This window comes from Mastomys coucha, unplaced genomic scaffold (assembly GCF_008632895.1).
Source record: "Mastomys coucha isolate ucsf_1 unplaced genomic scaffold, UCSF_Mcou_1 pScaffold1, whole genome shotgun sequence".
Lineage (NCBI taxonomy): Eukaryota > Metazoa > Chordata > Mammalia > Rodentia > Muridae > Mastomys > Mastomys coucha.
Genome location: NW_022196891.1, coordinates 61,126,096 through 61,150,930, shown reverse-complemented (window position 1 = coordinate 61,150,930; position 24,835 = coordinate 61,126,096). Strand labels below are relative to the sequence as shown.

The 24,835-nt window shown below is 40.1% G+C and overlaps 1 protein-coding gene across 1 annotated transcript; it reads left to right on the top strand.

Moving 5' to 3' along the window:
* The first annotated feature begins 504 nt into the window (after window positions 1-504).
* On the top strand, window positions 505-16,007 carry Mettl11b (methyltransferase like 11B). The gene is made up of 4 exons (XM_031342274.1): window positions 505-836; window positions 8,365-8,540; window positions 14,398-14,647; window positions 15,360-16,007. Exons 1-4 carry the CDS (start codon window positions 683-685, stop codon window positions 15,629-15,631), a joined length of 852 nt encoding a protein of 283 aa, XP_031198134.1. The 5' UTR covers window positions 505-682; the 3' UTR covers window positions 15,632-16,007.
* The last annotated feature ends 8,828 nt before the right edge of the window (window positions 16,008-24,835 follow it).

Genomic DNA, 24,835 nt, shown 5'->3' with positions numbered 1-24,835 from the left:
AGTGGAGGAGCTTGCTGATAGAGGAGGGTATTTAATTTCAAAAACAGGCTTTCCAATAATTGCTCCTTTGGAAGATCCTTAAATACTGGAAACACATATCCACCTCCATAAAATGATTTGAGGAGAAAAAAAAAACTTGTCCTGATGAAAGGAATGTGAGTGTCTAGGATGGCTTTGAAGGGCCCTTGTAATTTGAGGATTCAGTGTTCCAGGAGCGATGGAAATTAGGGAACAGGACCTCCTGCAAAATATTCACAACTCTTTGAAATGGAAATTAGGCTGTTCCAATTTCAGAATCAAATTAGAGCAAGTATTCAGGGTGTTAGCAGGCAGCGTGCGCTTGAGCCTGTTTGAAGCAGCCCATAAGGGAGGGAAGCGTGCCTTTCCCCAGATGAAGTGGGATCTCACTCAGTCTGTTTCCATCTTTAATTTTGGCACCTGCTGGCTTGGAGTGGTGTCGAGCAAGCAATCAGACGGGTGGGTAGATGTGCCAAGAGCCTGACCTCCCCATGCCTGCTGCCCCTCCCCCTTACAACCCATGACAGCCTGTCCTGATATAGATGGGACCTGGGACTGGTTTAAAATGACAGGCTCAAGTTCTTTGAGGAAGAGAAGACTAATTCAAAGGAGCAGCCAGACAAGCTTCCTTTCTCTGCAGGAATAATTACTATCCCACTTCACCATGGCCCACCTGGGAGCCCATTTTGCTTTTAGATCCCGCTGGCAGAAGACCGACGATGAACTCTGTCGTCATAGCATGTCCTTTATCCTTCACAAAGCCATTCGCAATGACTTCTTTCAGAGCTACCTCTACCTGCTGGAAAAAATTCCCCTGGGTAAGTGAGTCAGAGCTGCTAGAGGAAGGACAAGAAGGAACTGATTGGGTTATATGAAGTTATGGGGTGGCTTGGAGAGATGAAGGACAAGGGGCTTTTCAGCTAAGGAGAACCCAGCCCAGTATCAGTGGATGAAGTGCTTCAGTGACATTCTGTTATGGAGAGGGGAAGATGGAGTGCTTGTCTGGCAAGGCTGAGGGTTTTCATGGCCCCTAAGGTTAGGTGTAGTGACTTGCTGCTCTAAGGGGAAGCTGAGGGACTACAAGGCTTAGGGACACTCAGTCCTTGAGTTGTCCATGTTGTGTTTTCTACTGGCTCAAGTTGGAAAGTTGGGTAACTTGGAGTTGAGACTATTCACGTTGTGTTAAGCAAAAAATTGAAAACAGAGATTACGTGATGAGGGATCAAAGTATGCTTGGGGTGTGCATGCATGCGTAAGTGTGGTGGTGAAGGTGTGTGTGTGTGTGTGTGTGTGTGTGTGTGTGCAGTCTGTTCTGGCCTACGTCACAAGTATCATCAGAGAACTGAAGAAAGCTGATTGTAGTTTGTATTTTTGATATCAAGGGGTAGTAGTCTGCCTTCATTTTCCCCCCCCAGCCCCCCCAGTTTCAGGGAAATGGGACAAGATTGCTTATCAGATATGCTTGTAGCATGCTTTTTCAACTTGTGTGAAGGTAGCAAACTTCAGGACCCTCTAACCAGCACTAAAGAGGAAACAACTCCTGATTAAGCTGTGAAGTCTCTTTGATTTATATTTTCACCAGGTGAAAACAAGAATGCTGTTTCTCAGCCTCAGTCTGTTTGCTTAAGGTTGGCTGAAAGCCCCATTGTGTGCTTGCTTTGGTCCCAGTTTCCTGCTGTGGAAAGAACCACATAGTTCTTAGTGTTACATTTAAGAATCTCGATGTTAGCAGCCATCAAAGTCTTAGTTTATAAAATGACTTCTGAGAGTTTTTAAAATTCTAGTCCTATAGGTATGCTCACCTTATATTTATATAGCTTTCATATGAAAATATGTCCAGTTACACTATGAGTAAATATCACTCTTCTTCCTCTCACTTTCCTACATCCTCCCTGCAATTTCTTTCTGTTTGTTTTGTTTTTTTGAGACAGGGTTTCTCTGTATAGCCTTGACTGTCCTGGAACTCGTTCTGTAGACCAGGCTGGCCTGGAATTCAGAAATCCACCTGCCTCTGCCTCCCAAGTGCTGGGATTAAAGGCGTGCGCCACAACTGCCCAGTTTGTTTTTGTTTTGTTTTGTTTTGTTTTGCTTTGTTTTTGTTGAGATAGAATTTTTCTATATTACCCTGGCTGCCCTGGGATTCTTTCTGTAGACCAGACTGGCCTTGAACTCATAAAGCTCTGCCTGTTTTTGACTCCTTAGTGCTGAGACAAAAGGCATGTACCAACACCACTGCCTGGGTACCTTTTCTTAATCTATTGTAATTATTTTGATTTTTACAGTGTTTTTATTTTTATCCAATTTTTCTCCTTCATGATTGTGTGAATGGTTGATTAATAATTTGCAAAAATTGATACTTTAGACAAAATAGCCCATGGAAGCCCAAAGGCAAATGAAGGAAATGCGTAGCTCTTCTGCTTAGGTTTATTTAGAGTTTGGGTCCTTTTTCCAGTCTCTTTTCTTGCCTCACCAGCGGCTTCTGAGAGGCTGGGAGGGTTCCTTTAATGAGTGCAACTAGAATAAAATCAGTTTACTCCAGGCCAAAATCAGATTTATCATTACTCAACCCTCCATAAACGAATACTCATTATCTCTATTCTGATAATTCAGCCTGGGCATTGGTTTTCTCTGAGAATCAGTGAGGTGGTTATATCCAAAATGCTTCTGTGACAACAGTAACCAAGGTTGATATTAGCTGGTATGGGTTAGGCTCTGCTGCAGTAACAAGTGAACTCTGAGATACCATTGGTTGCGCCCATGTTTTTACTCTTGACATCATTTTTAGCATGCCTTATAAGAATATAGAGATCCAGGATGCTACAGTCTCCATCAGCCAGATAACACTATTTACCAAGGCAAAGGAACAAAAAAGAGGTGGATAAAGATGTAGCCTGTCTGGTAGCCTTAAATACATTAGCCCAAAATGACATGCATTGCATTTATTTATAATCTATTGCCCAGAAATATAAGATTATCTGTGATGTTCATGTATATATAGTCATTAAGTGCTTCTGTTATGAAGAAAACCCATTGGTATTTAGAGATGGTTATGTCAGACACTTCTTTCTGATCAAGCCAGTCATATTCAGGGCAAGAGGCAGTCACAGAATTGCAATCGATTAAGTGTTATCATTTTAGATTAATCAAACTAGAGAAGTGATCTTTTTGCAAGTTAAATGCCTCTGAGTATCATTTTCTTCAAATTATAACAGGGGAACTAGGGGAATCACATGCAGTATACATGCAAAAGCCATCAGTTTTCAGTGGGTGTTAGATTTTTCTTGCTTCCCCTGTGCCAGGCCTCTTTAACGTCACGACTTAAGTTTTTTTTTTAGAGCAGGAATTACCAAAGACGATAAACTTAATACGTGCAAGTTTTCAGGCTGTAGCGGATATTATACCTTTTAGGTTGGAAATAAAACAGGCAACCAAGATGCTGCCTCCCGGCCCCCACGGCAGCGTTTTTAGTGTTTGGCTTCCCTTGTCCTTAATGACTTTAAGACTTCATAAAAATAAAAAATAGAACCTTTTTTTTAAAAAAATGTGAGGGAACCCTTCCTGTAGGGTCTGCACAGAGGGCTAGTTGTTTAGAGGTAATTATGGAAAGAGCTGTGGTTAACCAGTCTTTGATTCCTTCTTCCCTTTCCCGACCCTTCAACTGTCGGTGTAAGGCAGCCAGTCTTACTCCAGTTCACCATGTCGTAAGATCTGTTATGGAAACCTTCCCTCCAGCATCGTCCACAAGCTTCAGCAGTGTATGAGACATAAAGAACTGAAGTGTGCAATGGATGATGAAGCGATGCTGTTTACCTTAAGAGACGTCAGGAAAAGGGTAGACAAGCTTTCTACTCCTAGCGTTTTATGTTTTTAGAAACCTCAGTTCACTGTTACAGTGTCCCATTGGATGTATTCTTAGCTTCCACAACTTATATTTGTAGAACTAGGCAGAGGAGGCAGATGGTTTGCCAATGGTGTTGGGGCGGCATGTGGCAGGGCAGGATTAAAGTGCACTAAAGTGCACGGATAAGTATCCCAGGCTCCTTTTGAGCTGTTACAAATCCTACCCTCCAATGTGAATGGACACTCAATCAATATGGGCATCGAGGTGAAAATTCCACATATATTTTTCAGTTTGACAGCAATAGAAACTACTGCCTATGAAGAAAATTGACTTTCTGTGGGGATCCAGATGGTGAGCCACTGAGTGGGTTCATGTAACTCGGTGACATCAGCTTGCAGTTCATTTGGAGATTTGGGTTGAAGAGTTTTCTAAAGATGGGTGTACAAACAAACAGGAAATGGTACAAGAAAAGATGTTAGTGTGAATCTTTAGTTTGTTTATACATTCTTCAAGGGACCTATACATAGCCCACTTGGAGATGTTCACATAAATTAACAATCAGTAATGTTCTAGCACAATCACATTTTTCCATACATGAAAGTGAGTGTCAGTTGTTTTATTTGGAGTCTGTACCTCCTGGACATCATTATTTAGAAATGGTTTTGGGTGATGGCACAGAAGGACTAAAGCTCTGCTTAACACAAAAGCTTTGTTCAAGTGGGCTTGTCTCTGGGCTTGCTGCGATTGGTCTTTTGCTAAGTGAAACTGTTTTCCTAAGGCCCAACCTGTCAGTGCTCACCTGAGAAGTGATCGCTCATTCTAGTCTTCTAAAACACTGAGAGCCAATCTTACAGGATTAAAAGAAACAATGTGAAACTACCTAGGATAATTTCAGGCACATAAGAAGGTACTCAATGGGATCATTTCCTTTCTGTCAGGAATTCCTTCTAGAAGAATAACTTCGAGGAGGACTTAAGGGCAGTGGCTGCCTATTCACTGACACGGTGGTTAAAAGAGAGAGTTACTAAAAACATTTTCATTAAAATACTTAGAATTTCCACAATGAATTCAGCATACATCTCTTTAGTGTAATTGATTTTACTTCACGTGACTGGCATTAATACATGATTCATTGCACAATTAAAAAAATCATCAAACTACAATGTATGAATTTCTCAAAGATTAATAAGATAATATATTTAAACATTTAAAATCCTTGTTATTTTTGGATTGCAAATGCTAAAAGGGCATTTTCCTCTTTAAAGAAATGAAGGAAAAATAATCCCCTTTTTACTTACCTGGTACAGTTTCCAGTCCAAATGTAAGATAACGAAGCAAAGGGTATTGTATTCACACAAAACCAGGATCCAATCTTACTGTTTTCTTCTATAGAAAGTAAGTGTAATATTTATCTTACATTGTCAATGAGGTATATTTCTTGCCTGTATATAGATTTGACAATTAATAATATGGATAAAGGTGCCATTTTTGACCTAGTCTCTATTGCAAACTATCTCAAAACTTACAGAAACATTGCACTTTTGTGACAACATACCACTACATGAATTTCCACAGTAAAAAGACATGACTTATGCCAATATGAGCTCCTCAGGAGTCGTTAGGGGCAGATCCTGGGATTGGCCATGGCACCTCATATATCTTTCTTAGAGAAACGCATCTGTCAGTTAGGTGAAAATGAGAACTCAGGCCTCTGACTATAAAAGCCCACCTGGTTAAGCTGAAACCTGCTGAGCTCTGTGTTGACTTGAAACCAAAATGTTGCTGATGTAATGAACCATGCCCGTTTCTAGATTAAGTCACTTAATATACCCTACCAACCCCTCGGTGACTTAAGCATTTGATGATGACTATGGCAAATTTACTGCTTTACATGGATCAAAAACATTGAGGGCGGTCAGCGAGATGGTTAGGTAGGTGAGTAAAGGTAGTAGTTGCCAAACCCAACGACCTGAGTTCGATGCCTGGGACCCACATGTTGAGATGAAAGAGCCAACTCCTGAGGGTTTTCCTCTCATCTCTATACTTGTGTACTGTAGCACCATGTCTCAGAGAGAAAGAGAGAGAGAGAGAGAGAGAGAGACAGACAGACAGACAGAGAGAGAGAGACAGAGACAGAGACAGAGACAGAGACAGAAAAACAGACAGACATTGGGTCATGGCTGATCCATAATCCTATTACAGCATTCAATCTTGAGAAGACCTTCTGAATTGTGATATTCTAGCTTGATGTTTTGGGGATTCCAGAAGAATTTGGAATGTTCATAATGTTGGATTGGTGATGACTGAATTTTATGTCTCCACTGAGTTTATAAGCATTTTATATAAGACTTTCCCCAGGGAAATGAGGGAAGAGCTAGGTCAGCAGTTCCTATTGCCTTGGCACCTGTGTACTTTCAATTTTATATTATCTCATTCAGTGGTCAATTGTGCATAAATTGAAAAAAAATTAGATAAGATGCTTTAAGAGACTTGTATTTTAAAATGAACATACATGTGTAATAGTTAATATACATTGAGGAGACCATATATAATACGGTTGGTTTCCAGAAAATAATCTAGAATTTAGAAACTGACTCCTTGTAACTCTTTCAGAAAATCCATGGTCAATTCGTGGTGACCTAAACATTAGTTTCAGTGCCTCCAAGTTGGAAAGTCTGAATGCAACTTCACAATGAGAGCAGAGTTTGGCTCATATGCTATCTATATTGCATTTTTGAACTTCTAGAATGAGAACATGGGAGTACGTAATTGCTGACTTTAGAATCAAGTAAGGCCTTGCTCTGTTGGCACAGTCTTTGCATTCATCTAAAGAAAAGTAAATGTTCCTAGGCAAGGCTAAATGCTGCTCTTCCTTTGACTCCCTCTACTTAAAATTATGCCACATTTTGGTTTGCTTCATCTCACCATAATAGCATGTTTGAGCCATTGTATATTTTACCTAGAGCTTTCAACCCTATTTTATTTCTGGTGACTATGAGCTTAAACATGTCCTTTTTGGAATTTTACCAATGTATCCTAGATTCTTGGCTTACATTGTCTATTGGCCGAACTCCAGCCCATAATTTCTCTTGCAGTACTAACAGTTTTATGCCTGATCTGATAAGCAGTTGTCATTTGCGGATTTCTTTTCATTGGATTCCTGTGCTAATGACATCACCTTTCTGTATTCATCTCTTGATTTTATCATTTGCTGGGTTGAAATACAGTTTCAAGAAACTTCTGAGAAATGAATTCGTAGGAAGTAAATACTCTCAAAGTCAACTGGATGTTAAATTTTGCTTCAAAATAAATGTGCCTCAGAATACGAATGCCACTAAAGTGCCTTCAAGTGTTTCTGATGAGATTTGTTATGGTTTAATTTCAGCTCTTGGTTTTGTAGAAGATACCAGTTACACTGACTCTGACGTAACCAAAAGGGGGTTTTATTTAGAGGTGTGTCCCCAGTAGAGGCAATACTTCTGCATACTAATACTAATACTAAAACATTATTGTTTATCTAAAATTCAAATAATTTTGAGTCCTGTATTTTTATTTTCTAAATGCAGCAACTCACTTTAAAGATCAATATTTTTTCTTTCCAAATGACATTACAGCCCTTTTCTTATTATTTGTGTTTTCAAAAATTTTAAATGTAGCTGTACATTTGCATTTAAAGAAAGTCCGTCCTTCCTACCACTGGCTAGAGCTTATGGCTTCTTTCAGCTCTAGAATTTCAGCTTCTGTTGTTTCTTTAATAGTTCTTCTCCTTCATCTGTAGAACTTTAGAAATTCTAAACTTTCTAAGTGGGGCCTTACAGATTAGGGCCTTTACAAAATTTTTACTTTAAGAACGTTTTGAGAATATCAAAAACGAGTACTGTGTTCGAATAGAGACATATTTGTATGTGTATTGCTTTTAGAGAAGGGAAACACAGGGCCGAGCAGCAAGAATCAGTGAGAAAATTTCCACAAAGCACTCAGAGGTAAGAGATCACACCTAGCACCATGTGGTGAGGTTATTATTCCACTGTACAAAATACTGTAAGACTGTTTTGATAAGATGGTAAATCATGCTTATTGAACTGGCTATTCAATTGTGAAAATTTGAAGTCAATGTGATTTATAGATAAGGTTCTTGAAGATCATAGGGTTTAAATAGTTTTCTCAATGTTAAGTAGCATGCCAATCTCTAGGCTAGAACTTGACATTTTTGATTTAACACCATTGTCCACACTGGGCATGGTAGCGCAGGTCTTTAATCTCAATAGAATCAGACTGATCTATGTGTGTTTGAGCCAAGCCTGGTCTATATAGCAAGTTTTAGGGCAGCCAGACCTGCATAGGGAGACCTTTTCTAAATCAAATCAAATCAAATCAAATCAAATCTATGCCATTTCTTCTACAACATAAATTCATGGAGTTGTAAGAAATTCATTACATTGTTTAAAAATGAGCTTGTTACACCCTATACATTTTAATAACCTTTGATAATATTTTCTTTGCAGTAAAATTGTATGCTTTAACAAGCCAAGTCATTGATGGTGAGATGCAGTTCTATGCCAGAGCCAAACTTTTCTACCAAGAAGTACCAGCCACAGAAGAAGGCATGATGGGAAATTTTATTGAACTGTCCAACCCAGATATCCAGGCCTCTCGTGAATTTCTTAGGAAATTTGTTGGGGTGAGTTTTCTGACTGAAGCTGGAGGAGAGGGCCACGACCCTGTAAAAGTCTGGGCTTACATGTTCCTGTGTTGTTAAAGCCATCGACCTAGCTGAGTGGTCAGCTGGAAAGCCTGTTTTAAGATGTTCAGAGAGATGGAGTTCAGCAAACTCTGGGCTTATCCATTTGGCAATGCAGTGCTGTAGTAGCAGCTAATCTTGCATGCTTGGGGGAAGGTGATCTAGAAGTGTAGACATTACTGTATGAGGATTACAGAGGCATGTCCTTCAGCCTCTCAGGGTCAAACAGCTGACATCAGACTGCAGAGAATTCAAGCATGCCTCAGGGAATTTCAGATTGATTTATAAAGTCTCTAAAATACAAATTGAATATACTAGGCAATAAATACATGCTTATGTTCAGTTGAAAAACCAAAGATGATATAATCCTTTTATGATTTTTTTGTACACAGTTCAGCTTGTTACCTGAGAAAATGTGAAATGTGATTATTTTATTATTCTGGATTTGACTGGACCTCTTCCTTTTTAAGGAAGAAATTTCCAGGTCCTACAGAGACAAGATGGTAGAATGGAGGAATCAAAATCCTAAGCTTTATAAAACATCATGATTCTTTTTCCTACTGTATAAACACCCACGGGGAACGTTACTTACATATATTTAGCTTTAGTTCTCTAATTCATGGCTAAAGAGTAACAACAGAATCTGGCCTGTGGAGGAAAATGGAGGGCACATAAGACTAGATTTGTTAGGCACTTCTGTTAGTGAACAAGGTGAGCACAAAATAAATCTAATGTGTTTATTACTAATAACCCCATGATATCTTATCATGTATTCATCCCACATCATACAACTTAATTTGTTTTCAAGTTGCCTTAATCCACACAATAAAGCTGTCGGTAGTCTTACTGGCGAGGAAACTTCTCATTCCAAGCAAAACTGGTTGCACTTCAATATAACGTCCTTTGACTAAAATGTGGGTAGTGTTTTATTTTGGTGAAGGGAGGACTATCGATATTTAGCTTTAGAGTCATGCTGTCAACTTTCTCCGAAGAGCAGCACGAAGACCATGCACAGTGTTGAAGTGAGGTTCTATTCCCTCTAAGCCTCCCTGCTGCACCCTGAATCTGAGTCGTGAGTCCAGCATTAGAGACATGGGGTCAGGATGAGATGTCTTCTACCAGACCCATGGTCTATGTGATGTAAGTTACAGCCACAGAGATCTGACAAGTGGAGAGTTTATGGCATCGTGGATGTTTACATGTCAGAGGGATCTGCAATAGTTCTAAACTAGTGCCAATGGCTGAGTTCATGGCATGATTTCATGGCATCTAAGTAGATGAATTTGCCAAACCTCTCAGGAACACCATCTGTTTACTCTTTATAATTTAAAGGTAAGGACAGGTGTCAGTTCCTCTTTTATAGTTGTGGAAACTGAGGCTTAATGGGATGAAAGAAATCCTTAAGATTGCACACACTGAGTATCAGTCCATCCAGGTTGGTCTGATACCAAATTCCTTGCTCTCAACCACATTGTATTCCCCCCACCCCCTATTTGTTTCAGGAAGCAGAGAAAGTCCCTGGGTTTTGCTCACAGACTATAGACCCCAACTCTCCTCTATTCTGCCCTAAGCAGTCCCTCCTGCTTGCCTCCTGGTGAGGCCAACTTTGATCCCAAGGTACTTCAGAAGCCTAGCTAGCAATCCAGCTGTCTTGTCACTCCAGGAGGAATATCCAGCTGACCACGGGTATTCTGGTCAGACAGAGCCCAGAAGCACGCCTCTGGACCTGGGAGAGGAAACATTGCATGCTTGCATATTTATGTTGGAAAAGAGGCAGGCTGCTCCTTTCAAACAAATCCAAGAGCCCTTCTTAGTAGACAAGGCTCGTTGTAAAGCTGTGACCTTGAACTAAGACCTAATAGTCTGCTTAAAGGAATGCTATTTTAGTACTTTGACCTTAATGATCTGCTAAATGAGTATCTAGGTCAAGAAACAGGGAGTTAGGGGGTATGAGTATCTGACATGATTTATTTGTGTGTCAACTGGGAAAAGTCAGACTGTTTAATTTAAAGCTTTGCTTTCCTTTCAACACTAAATGACAAGGGACAGTGGGAAAAGCTGTTTCATCTAGTTGCAAATGTATTTGTTTTAGAGAATCCATAAATGGCACCAGGATGAGGGCAGCACACCTGATAACTAATAAGATAAAGACATACTACATGAGAAGGACTGAGCATTTGGTGCGTTTGTTTCTTGGATAGTTGCCAGAGATTTGATGACAAGAATGACGAGATTTGGTTTGTATGGCATGGCTTTTATATACCACCATGAATCACATACATTTTAGTTGTCAGATTCAGTGAATGGTCTTAAGATAATGCCATACAAAATAAAACAATTAGGCATGTTAAAAACAAAACCAGCATAAGGAGGAGTGCTTTTTGAACCATCTTATATGAATCCATAGATATGAACATAACAATGAATGAAAGTGGAAATAAAAGTCATCTTGTTTTGAAATCACACATGGTGTGAGACTGTATTCACATTTGTCCGGGGCATCCGATTTCAATCCACTCACAGCTTCTCCAGTTATCGCACCCCAGAGGCGAAATCAGATTCAGAGATCAGTCTTTAAATATCTCTTCTCAGAGGTGCTGCCTGTGAGTGATAGACAGAAAAAGAATAGCCCTGCCAGGTCAGGGAAGGCAGTGCCAACCACCCAGGACAAAACAGAACAGAGCGATTAGGTGGTGGTCTGAGAGGCTGCACCAGGTGAGAGGAGCATTTGTGTCTGTTTAGTAACAGTTTCAAGGATAGCTATAACCAAATATCACGTGCCTGAATTGAGGAGACAGAATTGAAGAGGGTGGAGAAAAAAAAACATCCAGGACACTGATTCTCAATCTGTGAGTCATGACCCCTTGGATGGTCACATATCAAATATCCTCTATATCAGATATTTAGATTATGATTCATAACAGTATAAAAATTATAGTTATGAAGTAACAAAATAATTTTATGGTTGGGGCCACTACAACATGAGGAACTTTATTAAAGAGTCACAGCATTGAGGAAGGCTGAGAACCACCATTCCGGGAAGTTCTAGTTTGAACATTTCACCTCAGTTTATTTGTATAACAGGCAGTGGGACTAAATATCATTCAGTTAAAAGCCTTAAGCTTTTGCCCACATCCTCTAAGGGCTTCCTTGAAGAGTCATGGGGAGGCTGAGGGAACAGAGCCTCTTCACTAACTGGCTTCATATTATCTGTTCATTGAACAGAGGAGAAGGGGAGGGAAGAATGGGGGAAGAAGCTGCAGGAGGGGAGCTAGGAGGAAAAGAGGGCTGATATTGGTATGTAAAATGAATAAATTAACTAATTGGTTAAAAAAGAGAAGTAAAACATGGAACAACAGAGCTAAGAGACCTTAAGATTGAAACCACTGAATACTTTTTTGTTCCTGTCTTCAAGCATAACAGAGTATCATTAATAGTGTGAGGGATTGGGTCTTGCTCATGGGATGGGTCTCAGTTTGGGCCAGTCATTTGTTGGCCATTCCCTCTGTCTCTGATTTATCTTTGTCTCTGTACATCTTGTAGTCAGAACACATTTTCGGTTGAAGGTTTTGTGTGTGGGCCACAGTCCTACTTCTCTACTGGAGTCCTGCCTGGCTATGGGAAGTGGCCACTTCAAGATCCATATTCCCCACTACTAGTAGTTTTAGCTAGACTCAGCTCCATAGCCACCGTGGGGCCACCCCTGTCTCAGGTCTCTGGTATGTCCTAGAGATGCCTCCTCTCTTCCCTGCACTCCCTACATCTGATCTCCTGGCCCTGCTCCTCTCCATATCCCCTCTCCCACCCAGTTCTCTCACTCCACCCACTTCTGATACCTATTTTATTTCCCCTTTGGAGAAAGATTCAACCAGCCTTCCTTGGGCCCTTCTTGTTCTTTGGGTTCTTTGGGTCTATGATTCCACTTCTAAAGCTACTTGTTACATCAATGAGATCAGCATGACCAATAGAGCTGCTCAGAACCAAGCCATGCCAGGAAACAGTTTTAGTGAGAACCTCTTATTGAACACACCAATTTCTACTAAAGTCATTGCTGATAACTTTATGATAATCACTCCATACTTTGTCCTTTCATGATTTCATGTAAACGATTACGACTTTCTCAAGACTTTAAATCAGTCATGTTTACGCTATGATACTTGAGTAAGAGTATTCTTATTCACCTAGTGAAGGTGGACATGGCAAGCATATGTCAATGTTCTACTACTTCGCTTCTTAGACTCCAGGCAGGAATCGCAGATCACGATCAATCATGGTTCCCTTTCCTTCTGAGTCTGAATGAAGCCTTTGGGTCCCTTTGACTATATCACATTAAAGGCCCCTAACAAAGGAGTCAGTGCTAGCACTGTAGGTGGTATTCCTACTGCAGTCTGGGTCTGGCTCAGATGGCTCCCACATACATTCTAGTTCTTGCCATTAGCTACGTAATACTAGAAACTGGAGTTTTCTCATCTCTAAATGGGAATATCATTATCCTCCTCCTCATCCTCATCATCATTACCACCTTACAGAGGTTTTTCTGACTATTGTATTTATTATGGATAGAAAGAACATGTGACAGATAAGTACTCATTCATTATGGTGCTTGCTTCATTTGAGAAGACATTATAATTGCCCCCCTTTGGTCTTGTCATTGTGCCTTTGTAGCATAAGGGAAGCCCTTTGGATGTACTGGAAGGCATTTTTTTTTTAATGTTTCCTTCTGCTCATGCTTGCCTTTGATCTGTAGCCAATTCTATTTCTCATCCATAGTTCCTGAGAAATCAAGGGTAGACTTTCTCCATAAGATCTTGATTGTTAACTCCAAGTATCCCATTACTGTAATTTCTAGCGCGAACCTATTCAGCAACCATCCCAATCACAACGAACTAATTTAGACCAGCTGAGTCTTTCTTCATGAGTCCAAAGCTTTTCTTTAATTGTATAGAAGCAATTTTGAGAACGTTTATATTAGCTAACTTCTCCATATCCACCACCTCCCTATCCCCCTTCCTAGCTAATTTAATGCATAACCTTACTCAAAGTTTTTTTCCCCAGTAAACATATAGTTTCTTGAATAAAACCCCCCATATTTCAGCATTAAAGGAGACACAGACTGAAAAGACTACCCTTTATCTAGATATATGTATTGCCACAAGTTTATTTATAATACAAACCTTGTGAGACAGACAGAGAGGGACAATGGCTATTCCTCAATTGGGGTCTCCAACTTTACCATCTATAGAAAAGGAGTAGATGATTCTGAGCGTCTTAAAACCCAGCTTAGAAAAACTATAACTTCAATCATCCAAACAGGAGTTTGAATGTTTTCATGAAGTGCATGTCTTGAGCAATTTTGAAACTCATTAAAACTCACTGATGGGCTCCATCCCACCTCTGTATTTTTCCAAAGAAATAACCTATTGAACACATCCATGTAGCTGCTGTGCTCATAAAAGCTATGTTTTCATACAGTTCTCCATGGCTCACTTCTTGGAGAAACTTACCTTGGGCTGGAAGCCAAGAAAATAGTTTGTGATTCTTTTTAAAGAGCTAAATTTGGCAAAACAAAGCAGAACTATAAATATTTGGATCTTTGGGGAAAAATAATGAAATATTCTATATATTGATACTTATCTATGAATGCTTGTACAACCATCACATTGAATCACACACATAAATGAAACATCTTATAGTATAAAATTGAGCCAAATAAGCTTATTTTGAAGAAGTAATTGTAATGCAGAGACTTGAGGTGAGTCTCTGTCCTTGAAGTGGTCCACAAGGTATCTTTCTGCAGGGGCCAGGGAGAGCGGGAACTGGCTGCGCCTTGGACTGCGGTTCTGGAATAGGAAGGGTCAGCAAGCACGTCTTGTTGCCTGTTTTCAGCAGTGTTGAACTGGTGGACATGATGGAATCCTTCCTCCTTGAAGCCCAGAGCTACTTGCAGGTTAACGAGGACAAAGTTGAAAGTTACCACTGCTACAGCCTGCAGGAGTTCACACCCCACTTAGGGAGATATGACGTCATCTGGATTCAATGGGTCTCAGGTTAGTGTTGCTCGGCCTAGTTTCTGCCCTCCCTCATTTTCTCCTTAGGAAAGGTGACACTTGAGACTTAACACTTTTTGTTAGCTCTAGCTGTCATGAGAACTCCCAAGAACTCTGGACCCCCAAAGTTCTCTTAACATTGCTGTACAAACTTGGCAATTCTTATCCCAAGGGGTAGAACAAGTGCTTGGAAAACAACCTACATCTTTGCAGAAATGTAAACACTTGAAAACATTGAAAAACTGGACCCATAAATGGTTAATCCTCATTATTTATTGGTAGAACTAAATGTTCTGAGACTTAAATCCTTAGGAAATGAAACAGCAGTGAATTATATTGTGCGCTCTCTCTCTCTCTCTCTCTCTCTCACATACACACGCACACACACACACACACACACACACAGACCACAAACTTGATTATGTTGTACAAGGACATGAGATGACTCTTGGGAGGGGCAGTAGCGTCTCGTGCCTATTAGGCATACAGTCCAGGCAGCATGATATAAATACAAGGAATTAAAAGCCCTAAAAGAGGACTTGTATGTTTTTATCTTTATCTAAGTTTTCAAAGTCTCTTGCAGCTAAAACAATTCGAGCTCTTAAGCAATTTGTGTGAGTATCCTGACGACTGTTTTGACTCTTAGCCTTGTTTTCTTCCCAACTCACCACTCTCCCGCCCCGTTTCTCTACCAACCTGGCCCTCCCTGCAGGGTACCTGACCGATAAGGACCTTCTTGCATTTCTTTCCCGGTGTCGAGATGGTCTGAAAGAAAATGGTGTTATCATACTGAAGGACAATGTGGCGCGGGAGGGCTGTATCTTCGACCTGTCTGACAGCAGTGTGACTCGGGACATGGATATCCTTCGAAGCCTAATTAGGAAGAGTGGACTGGTGGTTCTGGGCCAGGAGAAACAAGAGGGTTTCCCAGAGCAGTGTGTTCCGGTGTGGATGTTTGCGTTGCACAGTGACAGACTCTCTTGATCAGCAGCGGGAATGAATGAGCCACCAGACTGGACGATGGTGCTTCAGGACTGGGTGTATCTCCCAGGTGCCATGTGTGATGCAGACAGATACGGAAAGAAGGGATACAGTGCATGTCTAGAATGATGGACGATGTAGTATGTACAAGCTGTTGCTACTGTAATGCACACGCTGTGATGTGTGGACCTTTAGATGTAGACTTCCTGTAATGAGAAGTCCACAGATGCTGTGGATTTTCTGAGAGATGGTGTCAAACAACAGGATGGTACTTTAAGAATGTGCTTATTTACACCTTCGCTGCACAAGTGTGTATATGAAGACCTGAGAAAGAAACGATGCTCACAAATGAGAGTCTGCGTTAGTTACCGACGATTTGTGTTTATAATCTATCACAGAACAGAGTAGAAAGTCTAGACCTCTTTTCCTGTCCCTCTATCAGCTATGTTACACTTTCTTCCTCTTTGCTGTTACAGTGTCTCTTGAACAAACATCTCGACCTAAGAAGGTACTAGTCAAATAATCTCAGGAAAACAAGTCTATTAATTTTGTCTTTAGCCTTTCTTTTGGCAGAAAAGGTATATGGTTTCCCTTTCTATTTTGGGTCAGTTTTACTACCAATGATGTAATATGGATGTAATTTGATAACTAATGCTTGCATTACCATGATGTGGAAGTGTCTCCTTTCAGGAGAAAATGTTACACACTCAAGTTTCACCCCAACCATATAAGTAAATGTTGTCAATGATCTAATTTTAGCCACTGGCTTTCAACAGTGCCTGCTTCTTTCCATCTGGTCCTCATTCCTTGAATGAAATGGATGTACCTTGAGAGAGAAACATCAAAAGAAACAGGCAAATGAAATGATGCATAAAGATTGACTTAGCTGGATTCACAAAAGACATTGGTTTAAATAAAATAATCTAAAGTCTTTCAAAAGGAAAAAAATAAAATTCAATTTTTATTAGCACAGTGTTTAAATATGACTATTTTGTCTTCAAAACACTTCAGCCCCTTTATGTTGAAGCATAGTGATATGTCTTGACCCTGAAATTCAAAGAACCAATTTAAACTAAGAAGATCTACTGCATAGCTAGAACACCACAGAAAACATATTTTTAAAAGTCATAGCTCTAGATTCATAGAAAATTGTTACAGAGTATGATAAAACTAAAAATACCATTTCACCATTTCTAACTTTTGCAACAAATTAGCAATACTTTTTTTTTTTGAGGCTGATTCAAGGGATTTCTTTTATTCCAGTAACTTTGATTCCTTTATCGTTTTATCTACTTTTTTTTATGTTTGACACTCACCAGTCTTCCTTGTTCTGAGTTTTTAGAGCTTATTGTGGAGAGACAATTGCCTAATGGATACCAACAGATGATTGATAACTCTGTTGAGTCTTTGAGGTTGATACTAAACCAACCAAACTCTTTCTCTTGCTGAATCAAATCATTAACCATTCTACCTAAAAATGTCTTCTCATTTGTATTATCCTGCAAAAGTTCCTGAGTTCTTTATGTGTCCTTAATTTAACCAAGAGAAAGACTGAAGGTAAAACATTGTCACCAGCAGCTCTGTGTCTTGTTTGTAACAGGCAAGAGAGAAAACTAACAAACAACAAAATCAAAACCCAAATCATTGTGGTTAAAGGGGACCATAACCAGATTGAGCAGTCTTAATAGGTTATGTTAAAGTTTGGATGTGTTCCTGAAAGAAATAAGCAGAAGGTTTTATTTTTTTTTTGAGGTTGCAAGCAAGGAATTTCTTTTTTAGTCTTGTCTGCATAATCATAGAGTCAGTGGACTTCCAGTGATGCTCAGGTCAGGTCCTTCAGTCAAAGGAAGCAATCTAAACAGGCTGCTTGTGTTCATCTGCACATCTGGAAGCCAGTGGTCTAGTTGGTAGTTTACTTTAGCTTCCAAATACCTTCATAGGCCAGCTGCCTCCAAATCAACTGGAGACATTCATCAGTAGAGACTTCCCAGCTCCCATCTGAATTTGTTTCTAGGATGCAGGGTCAGGTTATTTGTAACTATTTACTACATCATTAAACTGATTCTAGGAACCAGTTTTGTTTGAGAGCACTGGCAGAGAAGGACTTGTGGACCTGGTATTTTTTTCTGAATGCCAATTTTTCTGAAATATAATCTGACAGTTCCACATATAGTCTTTCAGTGACACACCATTTACACTCACACCGTGGATTTCCAGCTCTTGAGAATGCTGTATAATAGCTTCATAATCTCACATTGGTTTTGTTCTCTGGCTTATTTTACTACCCTTCCACAGCTGTACCTATTTGAAATCCCCTGCTCAACTCATGATGTATGGCTTAGGACATTTACAGATGTCACCTTTAGCATAGAATAGATGGAATTAATTTTCATTTGTCCCAGAATGCTTAGATGGTGTTGATTTCTTAAAAAACAAACAAACAAACCCCAAAACAAACAAAAGCCCCCAAACTGCTACCACCAACTTTTTTATATACCTCCCACAGCTGCTGGCCCTTCTTTTGTTTACCATATTGCCTCAGTATGATCTGTTTTGTTAGTTTTTTTTTTTGTTTTTGCTTTTTTTTTTTTAGATTCTGAGCTCTTTGAGGGGATACTCATGGCTAGGGCCTCCTCAGTCTGGACCAGAGACCTTAGTACACTGCAGCAATGCAAAGCTCCTGTTGAAAGCATGCAAGGCTTTTTGAAAGTAGGAAATGAAATCAGTGTGGGTTTCTGAAGGTAGCAAATAGGAATTAGAACAGAGAAGGGGGAGCAAGTAAGGGCTCTGAAGTTCCAAAGGCACTAGCATATGCCAGGCTAGTCAAAGTACTGAAGGAATGCAAGAGACAAGAACCAGAAATAAGAAAGCCTTGAGCTCAAAACACAGGCAAAGGAGAAGCTATGTTAAGATTAGGTCCTGAGACAAAAATGCTACCCAGTCAGGACATCATTCTTAGTGTCTGTGTCTCAGAGGATTCCACCTAAAGATGCGGCCGACCCAAAATTCCATTGGTGAGTGTGACCTGATAAGAAAGAAACATGTTAAAATTGTGTGAAAACTATCACAAAGTAAGCCCCGAATCCTCATTGGTTTCCCACTAACAACACGTCCAAGAAGCTGAAGTTACAGAGGAAGTTAATCCAGCACTGAGTATCGAATGGACACACAAGATACTTGTCTGAACTCCATAAATGAATTGATGGCAAACATGTTTGTAATTCTGAATGAACTTTGGAGCACCCCTCAGTTTATCTGGTGATTCATGTAAGGGTGCAACCATCACCCACTTCCTCTTTCAACAACCTGAGTGACACTGACCACTGGTAAGTACCAGCCTAGAAGTGCACCGTGTTTTAGGGACTGGCAATGTTAATGATTTCAGACTATCGTAAAAGTGAACAAGGAAATGAATAAACTCGCCCGTGTAAGAGATGATCTGCTTTGTATGACGGACACAGTTTGCTCCCACCTTTGTTTTCTTTCTCTATCCTTTTTTTCTTTTTCTTTTTCTAACTGGCCTTTTTGAGTGATGTATCCAGGAGAAGCCCAGTGTCTGATAGATTCAGCTGCCCATCAGGAGTAATTAAAACCAGTTGTGTTATTGCTTTCTCGCTCCAGATGACTCTTTGATGCTTTGGTGTCCATGCCAAGAAACTACCCCTTATAATCATCACAGGCCAGGGTTTCTGCAGAGGTCACTGCAGGCTAATTAAGCAAATATGTGAAAAAATGGTTTCAAATTATCTCAATTAGTGTGTGTTTATATACAGATACTTAGCGTGGAGGTTGATGACTTTTGAAATAATAACTAATTTGCAGAGCTAGTAAGTGGATGTCAGAGACATCTATGTATTCAGCACCTTTGTGCTGGCAGGATTTGATCTTTTGCTACATAAAAGACATTATAGTTATTTCTGCCAAGAGGCATGTAAAAATGTCTAAGGAGACCATCCATGGCTTAGAGATGAGAAGACTGATGAGAAATAGCAATGATTTAGAACAAAAAGCATTGAACAGGTAGTGTGTACACAGAGTTAATACAGAGAAAGGATGAGCTCACTGGGTTTCTGGGACTTTAACTAGCCTACAGCGATCCACTCAACACATTCTTGAATGCTTACTATGTGCAGCCACTGCTCTAAAATCTCAAGCTAGACTAAGTCCGTTGGCTCTGTGGAGCTTAAATTCTCCATGAGACTGAGAGGCAACGAACAAACCTACACGTATCATTTCAATGCTAGCACGTGGTAACATTTTGAGAAAGCGGAGTAGAACAGCAGAAGGTTGAGCATAGTAAGGAAGGATTGTAATTTCATTACGGATGGTTGTGAGCCACTATGTGGTTGCTGGGATTTGAACTCAGAACCTTTGGAAGAGCAGTCAGTGCTCTTAACCACCGAGCCATCTCTCCAGCCCCAGGATTGTAGGATTCAAAGAGTCGTCAGCATTGGCTTCACTGAAGGACAGTTGAGATGTGAATATAAGGACATAAATAAGCTCTGTGGATACCTGGGAGAGGGGAACAGGTAGTGCAAACGTCTTGAGAAGCAGCAAGAAGGTGAGCACAAGGGCAAAGAGGAATGCCATAAGATACAGGATACAGAGACACACTCAGTGTTGTCCCATAAGGTCTTGGTCACTGAAAGGACATTCATTCTGAGTGAGAACAGCAGGTGTTGCCCTTTTGAGACAGGGATTGACACGATGTGACTTCTGTTTGCAAAGGGACCCCCTGGCTGTTGTGCTGTGAAAAGGTGACTAGGTAGAGATGGAAGCAAGGAGAGGAGTTGAGTTAGGGGCTGGCAAAACTGTTAACTTGTGATCCATATAGGTTTTGTTGCTCTTTGTAAATCGACATTGATCCAGAACACTGTGGTCACATTAGAGCAACAGGGAGGTGTTCAAGTGACTGCATGGCCCCAAGAGTAGAAGATATCTATGAATGGCTTTGAAAAAGCTTTAGTTGACCACTATATTAAAATGCTGTAACACTTCTGGGAAATGACATTAGCAGCTTGACCTGGAGAGGTGGCCATGGAGGTACTAAGAGGTATTTAGAATGTGGATATCTAAAAGTTAACTATTGCGTTTGTTGACTGACTGGTATGGGGATGAGTGTAAAAAACTGTCAGCGAAGTGGAAATATTTAGTCTGAAATAGAAGAAGGATGTAGCTTCTGTCATTGATGTACAAAAAGTCAATGATGAAACATTTTTCACGTCCATTGGCCAGACATTAGAAAAACGTAAACTCAAGAATGTCGGTTTTGACATGCCACCAAGAAAAATGCAGAGGATTCCAGTGACCATGGAAGTTTAAAGTCTAAGAGGGAAGTTTTGGGCTGAGCTGAAAGGTTAGAAATACAAGTGCAGATTTAGTTTTTATGATTGTGATTCTGGACGAAAGTACCAAAAGAATGAGGGAAAACAGAAGGGGACAAGGGATGAGCCTTGAAGACCCAGGGCATACCCTGGAATATCTGACTGTTGAGAAGAAATGCCAAAAATCAGCCAAGGACACTGGGGTGAGATCCATGAAGCTAGGGTGGGGTCTATTCTAGCTATGTTCATGTCACTGGGACAAAGCTGACAGAAATGTCTTTGGCATGTGGCCTCTGAAGATCTTATCTATCATGGTAAGGAAGGAGAAGCACATTGTGGTAGGGGTGTGTGATGGAGGAGTCTCATATCATGTGGGATCAGGAAACATAGGAGGCAGCTGGAACTGGGGACTGGACTAGGATTCCCAAACGCCTGGCCCTGTGAACATCTTCCTCCATCTAGGCCACAGGTCACACACAGGTGTAGCTGGGTGAAAGGATTAATGTGTAGCAAATGGATGCAAACTTAAGGTCAAGAATGCATCTGGGTGTTTGGAGGGAAATCAAGATAACACAACACTGGGCCTTTGGAAACTGACCCTTTCCATCGCAAGCTTTTGTGTCCCTCTGAAACTGCCTTTGCATCTATTCCTTCCCCATGTGGGTGGACATTCACTCAATACTGGTCCACACAACAGAAAACCTGGTCAGTTTCAGGATCCCAGATTTCTCATCAATAGGGGATGACTAACAGAGCAACTGATTTTCCAAGTTTTAATTGCCTGGTTCCAATCATCCTTGCTTAGGTTCAGATCTCATGTTTTATCAAATCAACTGCAGGTAGAGAATTAGGTCCATACCATCTAAACGTGCATTCACAGTTCATCCTTTTCCAGCTCTGGCTAGAGGTAAAATCTAAGGCTAATGGAGGAAAACATGCAAGGGTTCCCCAAAAGTGTCTCTAGTGTCTTCAGCAACTGAGATTTAATAACGATAGTAGTAGTAATAGTAGTGATTATGATGATAATACATTTAAATTCATATAAAGTACAGTAGAAAAATCAATTTTGCAGTCTCTTAAGCTAAGGTTTAAAATACTCTTTTTCAGGGGGAGGAAGGAAACTCATACCTGCATATGGAGCCTTGGCAAGAGAAAGTATATAGTTTTCCTCTATCATAGGAATATAGAAAGTATTGAAGTTTTTTTTTTTGTTTTTTGTTTTTGTTTTTGTTTTGTTTTGTTTTTGAGACAGGGTTTCTCTGTGTAGCCCCAGCTGTCCTGGAACTCACTCTGTAGACCAGGCTGGCCTCAAACTCAGAAATCTGCCTGCCTCTGCCTCCCAAGTGCTGGGACTAAAGACTTGTGCCACCACTGCCTGGCTTGAAGTTTTTATAAGAAGAAACAGATCAAGGAAGATATCTGGTTCTCACTTCTCTCCAGAAATATTTGTTAAGAAGGAAAAGGAATGTGGTAGGCATAGCCTTTGCATCTGCCAAGTGCTCTCTGATAATATATGTTCTTAAAACAAACTTAAATTATGAGGTCCAAGGCTTTTAAACAATGAGGTATCTAATGAAATGTGTCTCATTCATTTGACCTTCTGAATATTAAATTGGACCTAGTTAACATTTCTCGTGTTCTTTTAAAATTATTTGTGTCAGTTCTTTGAGGATTTTAAACACTGTGTTTTGATCTGACCCTCCACAACTTCTCCCAGATCTGCCTCCCTCTTTGTTCTCTGCCCAATATTGTGTTCTCTCTCTGTAGCAAGCCATCAAGTCAATTTGTGTTACCTTCATACTCCTGTGTGTTGGGCCATCTACTAGAGTGTGGTCCATTTACCAGAGATTACATCCTTAAAGAAAATTGATCCTCCTTCTTCCAACAGCCATCAATTACCTACAGGTCCAAAGTCAGGGGCGGGCCTTCATGCCCACCTGTTCACATGACCAACTGCCCTGCTGGCACCAAATTGTTTCACTGTGGTCATCCACTGCCTCTGTCTCAGTCTTTCCCTAGCACCTGCTCATGTTTTAGGTGTGGCAAACAACATCATGTGCTATTTGGATGCAGACATTAACATAATGCTTAGAAGTAAATAAGTTAGCATTTGGATTTTCCAGCATGCTACTTAATTTGCCCACAGAAGGTTTGATGGCCCAGTGTAGGGGGATGCTGGAGCAGTGGAGAGGGAGTGGGTGAGTGAGTGGGTGAGCACACTTAGAGAGGCAAAGGGGAGGGGGTGGATGTGGGATAGGGAGGTTGTGGAAGGTAACCAGGAAGGGGGATATCATCTGAGATTTAAACAAATGGAAGGATTAATAAAAAAGTAAAAATAAATAAAATGAAAAAAAAAACCCAACTTTTTGGCCATTTCCCTGTCTCTAAAATTAGAGTAGAAGAACTTTTCTCTGATATCTCCTCACTTTTATTTTTCCTTCAAATGCATGGATAATCCTAATAGAAAGAATGCAGGAAATGTTATGGTATACACATTTATCATTAATTATTCCCACAGTCTTATCCAGAAGTTTACATCTTACAGATTTAGAAACCAAATTTAACAACACAGCCCTAAGCCATGTGACTGGTTAAAGGATCTATCTTGGACTGAATACTAGGTATACTGGGTACTAAAGTGTGTGTCCTTTAAATAAACACTAGCGATGACAACGTGTTTCCTGAACTATCCTGAACCTTGTAAGTAGGTTGGCAAATGCAGTTCCATAAACTTGTCTTAGAAATATTTCTCACTTCCTTTAATCCCAGCCACATCCTTCAAACACTCACATATGTTAGAATATTCTGGTTCTTCTTTGGAAGAACAAACTCTCAAGGTTAGAGCTGGATGCTGATTTCTGGTTCGGAGAGTTAGACTTCATGGAAAGGTAAATCCAGGTTGGCTGGTTCTCACATACTCTAGAGGGGGCCAAAGACAAATACCTGCTATGCAGGGACCTGCTGACCCTCTGCTGTTAAAACCTAGACCTGCTCTTAGATTTGCTCTCTCTCCATGCCTTGATGAGGTTTATCTTCCTTCTTTCCTAATATACTATGTTAAGCCATTTTCAACAATCTTTACTAAAGAGGTATTTCGGTATTTATTACAATGGTAAAGTTATCATCATTTATATTGCTTTTTTTTGAAATCCATGAAACTCTCTCACTTTGTAAATGAGATATGTATTAGAAGAAAACTGGGAGTATTCATTCTCAGAACTGGAGTTCATTTTGGAAAGACACTTTTAAATAAAATATATTAAATTGATTTTCTATCTTATGGTCTCACACATGTTTATAATGAATTTTAGTTGCCTTTACCCCATCTTCCTCTCTTGCTCTTTCCCACAGGAGCTCTTATGTTTTCCAATATGTCCCCCTTCTACTTTGATGTCTTTTTTCTCTTTGTGTGTTATCCATCACTACTCAGGCTTCTAATGTTCTGTAGCAATAATAATAACAAAACATTTGTTGATACATACAAAGCACATCTGTGAATATTCTAAATGCATTGATCATGTTCTTTCTCTTTCCACAACTCTTCCTACCTTCCCACTTACCCAATTTCATGCTCTCCCCCAACTCTGTATACACACACACACACACACACACACACACAAACACAATCAAAACAAACTAGAAAAAAACAATAAGACAAAAATACCAAACAAAACAAAAAGCATACCAAAAATATAGACTCTTTTTTATGTTTGCCAACTACTTCTGCACATAGGACCTACTCTAGAATGTGGTTGATATATTCAGTAACGGCCCACTGGGGAAAAATGATTTTCACTTTTTCAGTGTATAATATCAATTACAAAGAGCTTCCTGGCTAGGAGTGGCACTTTGTGTCCAGTTTCCCTTCTTGGTGCTTGGAATT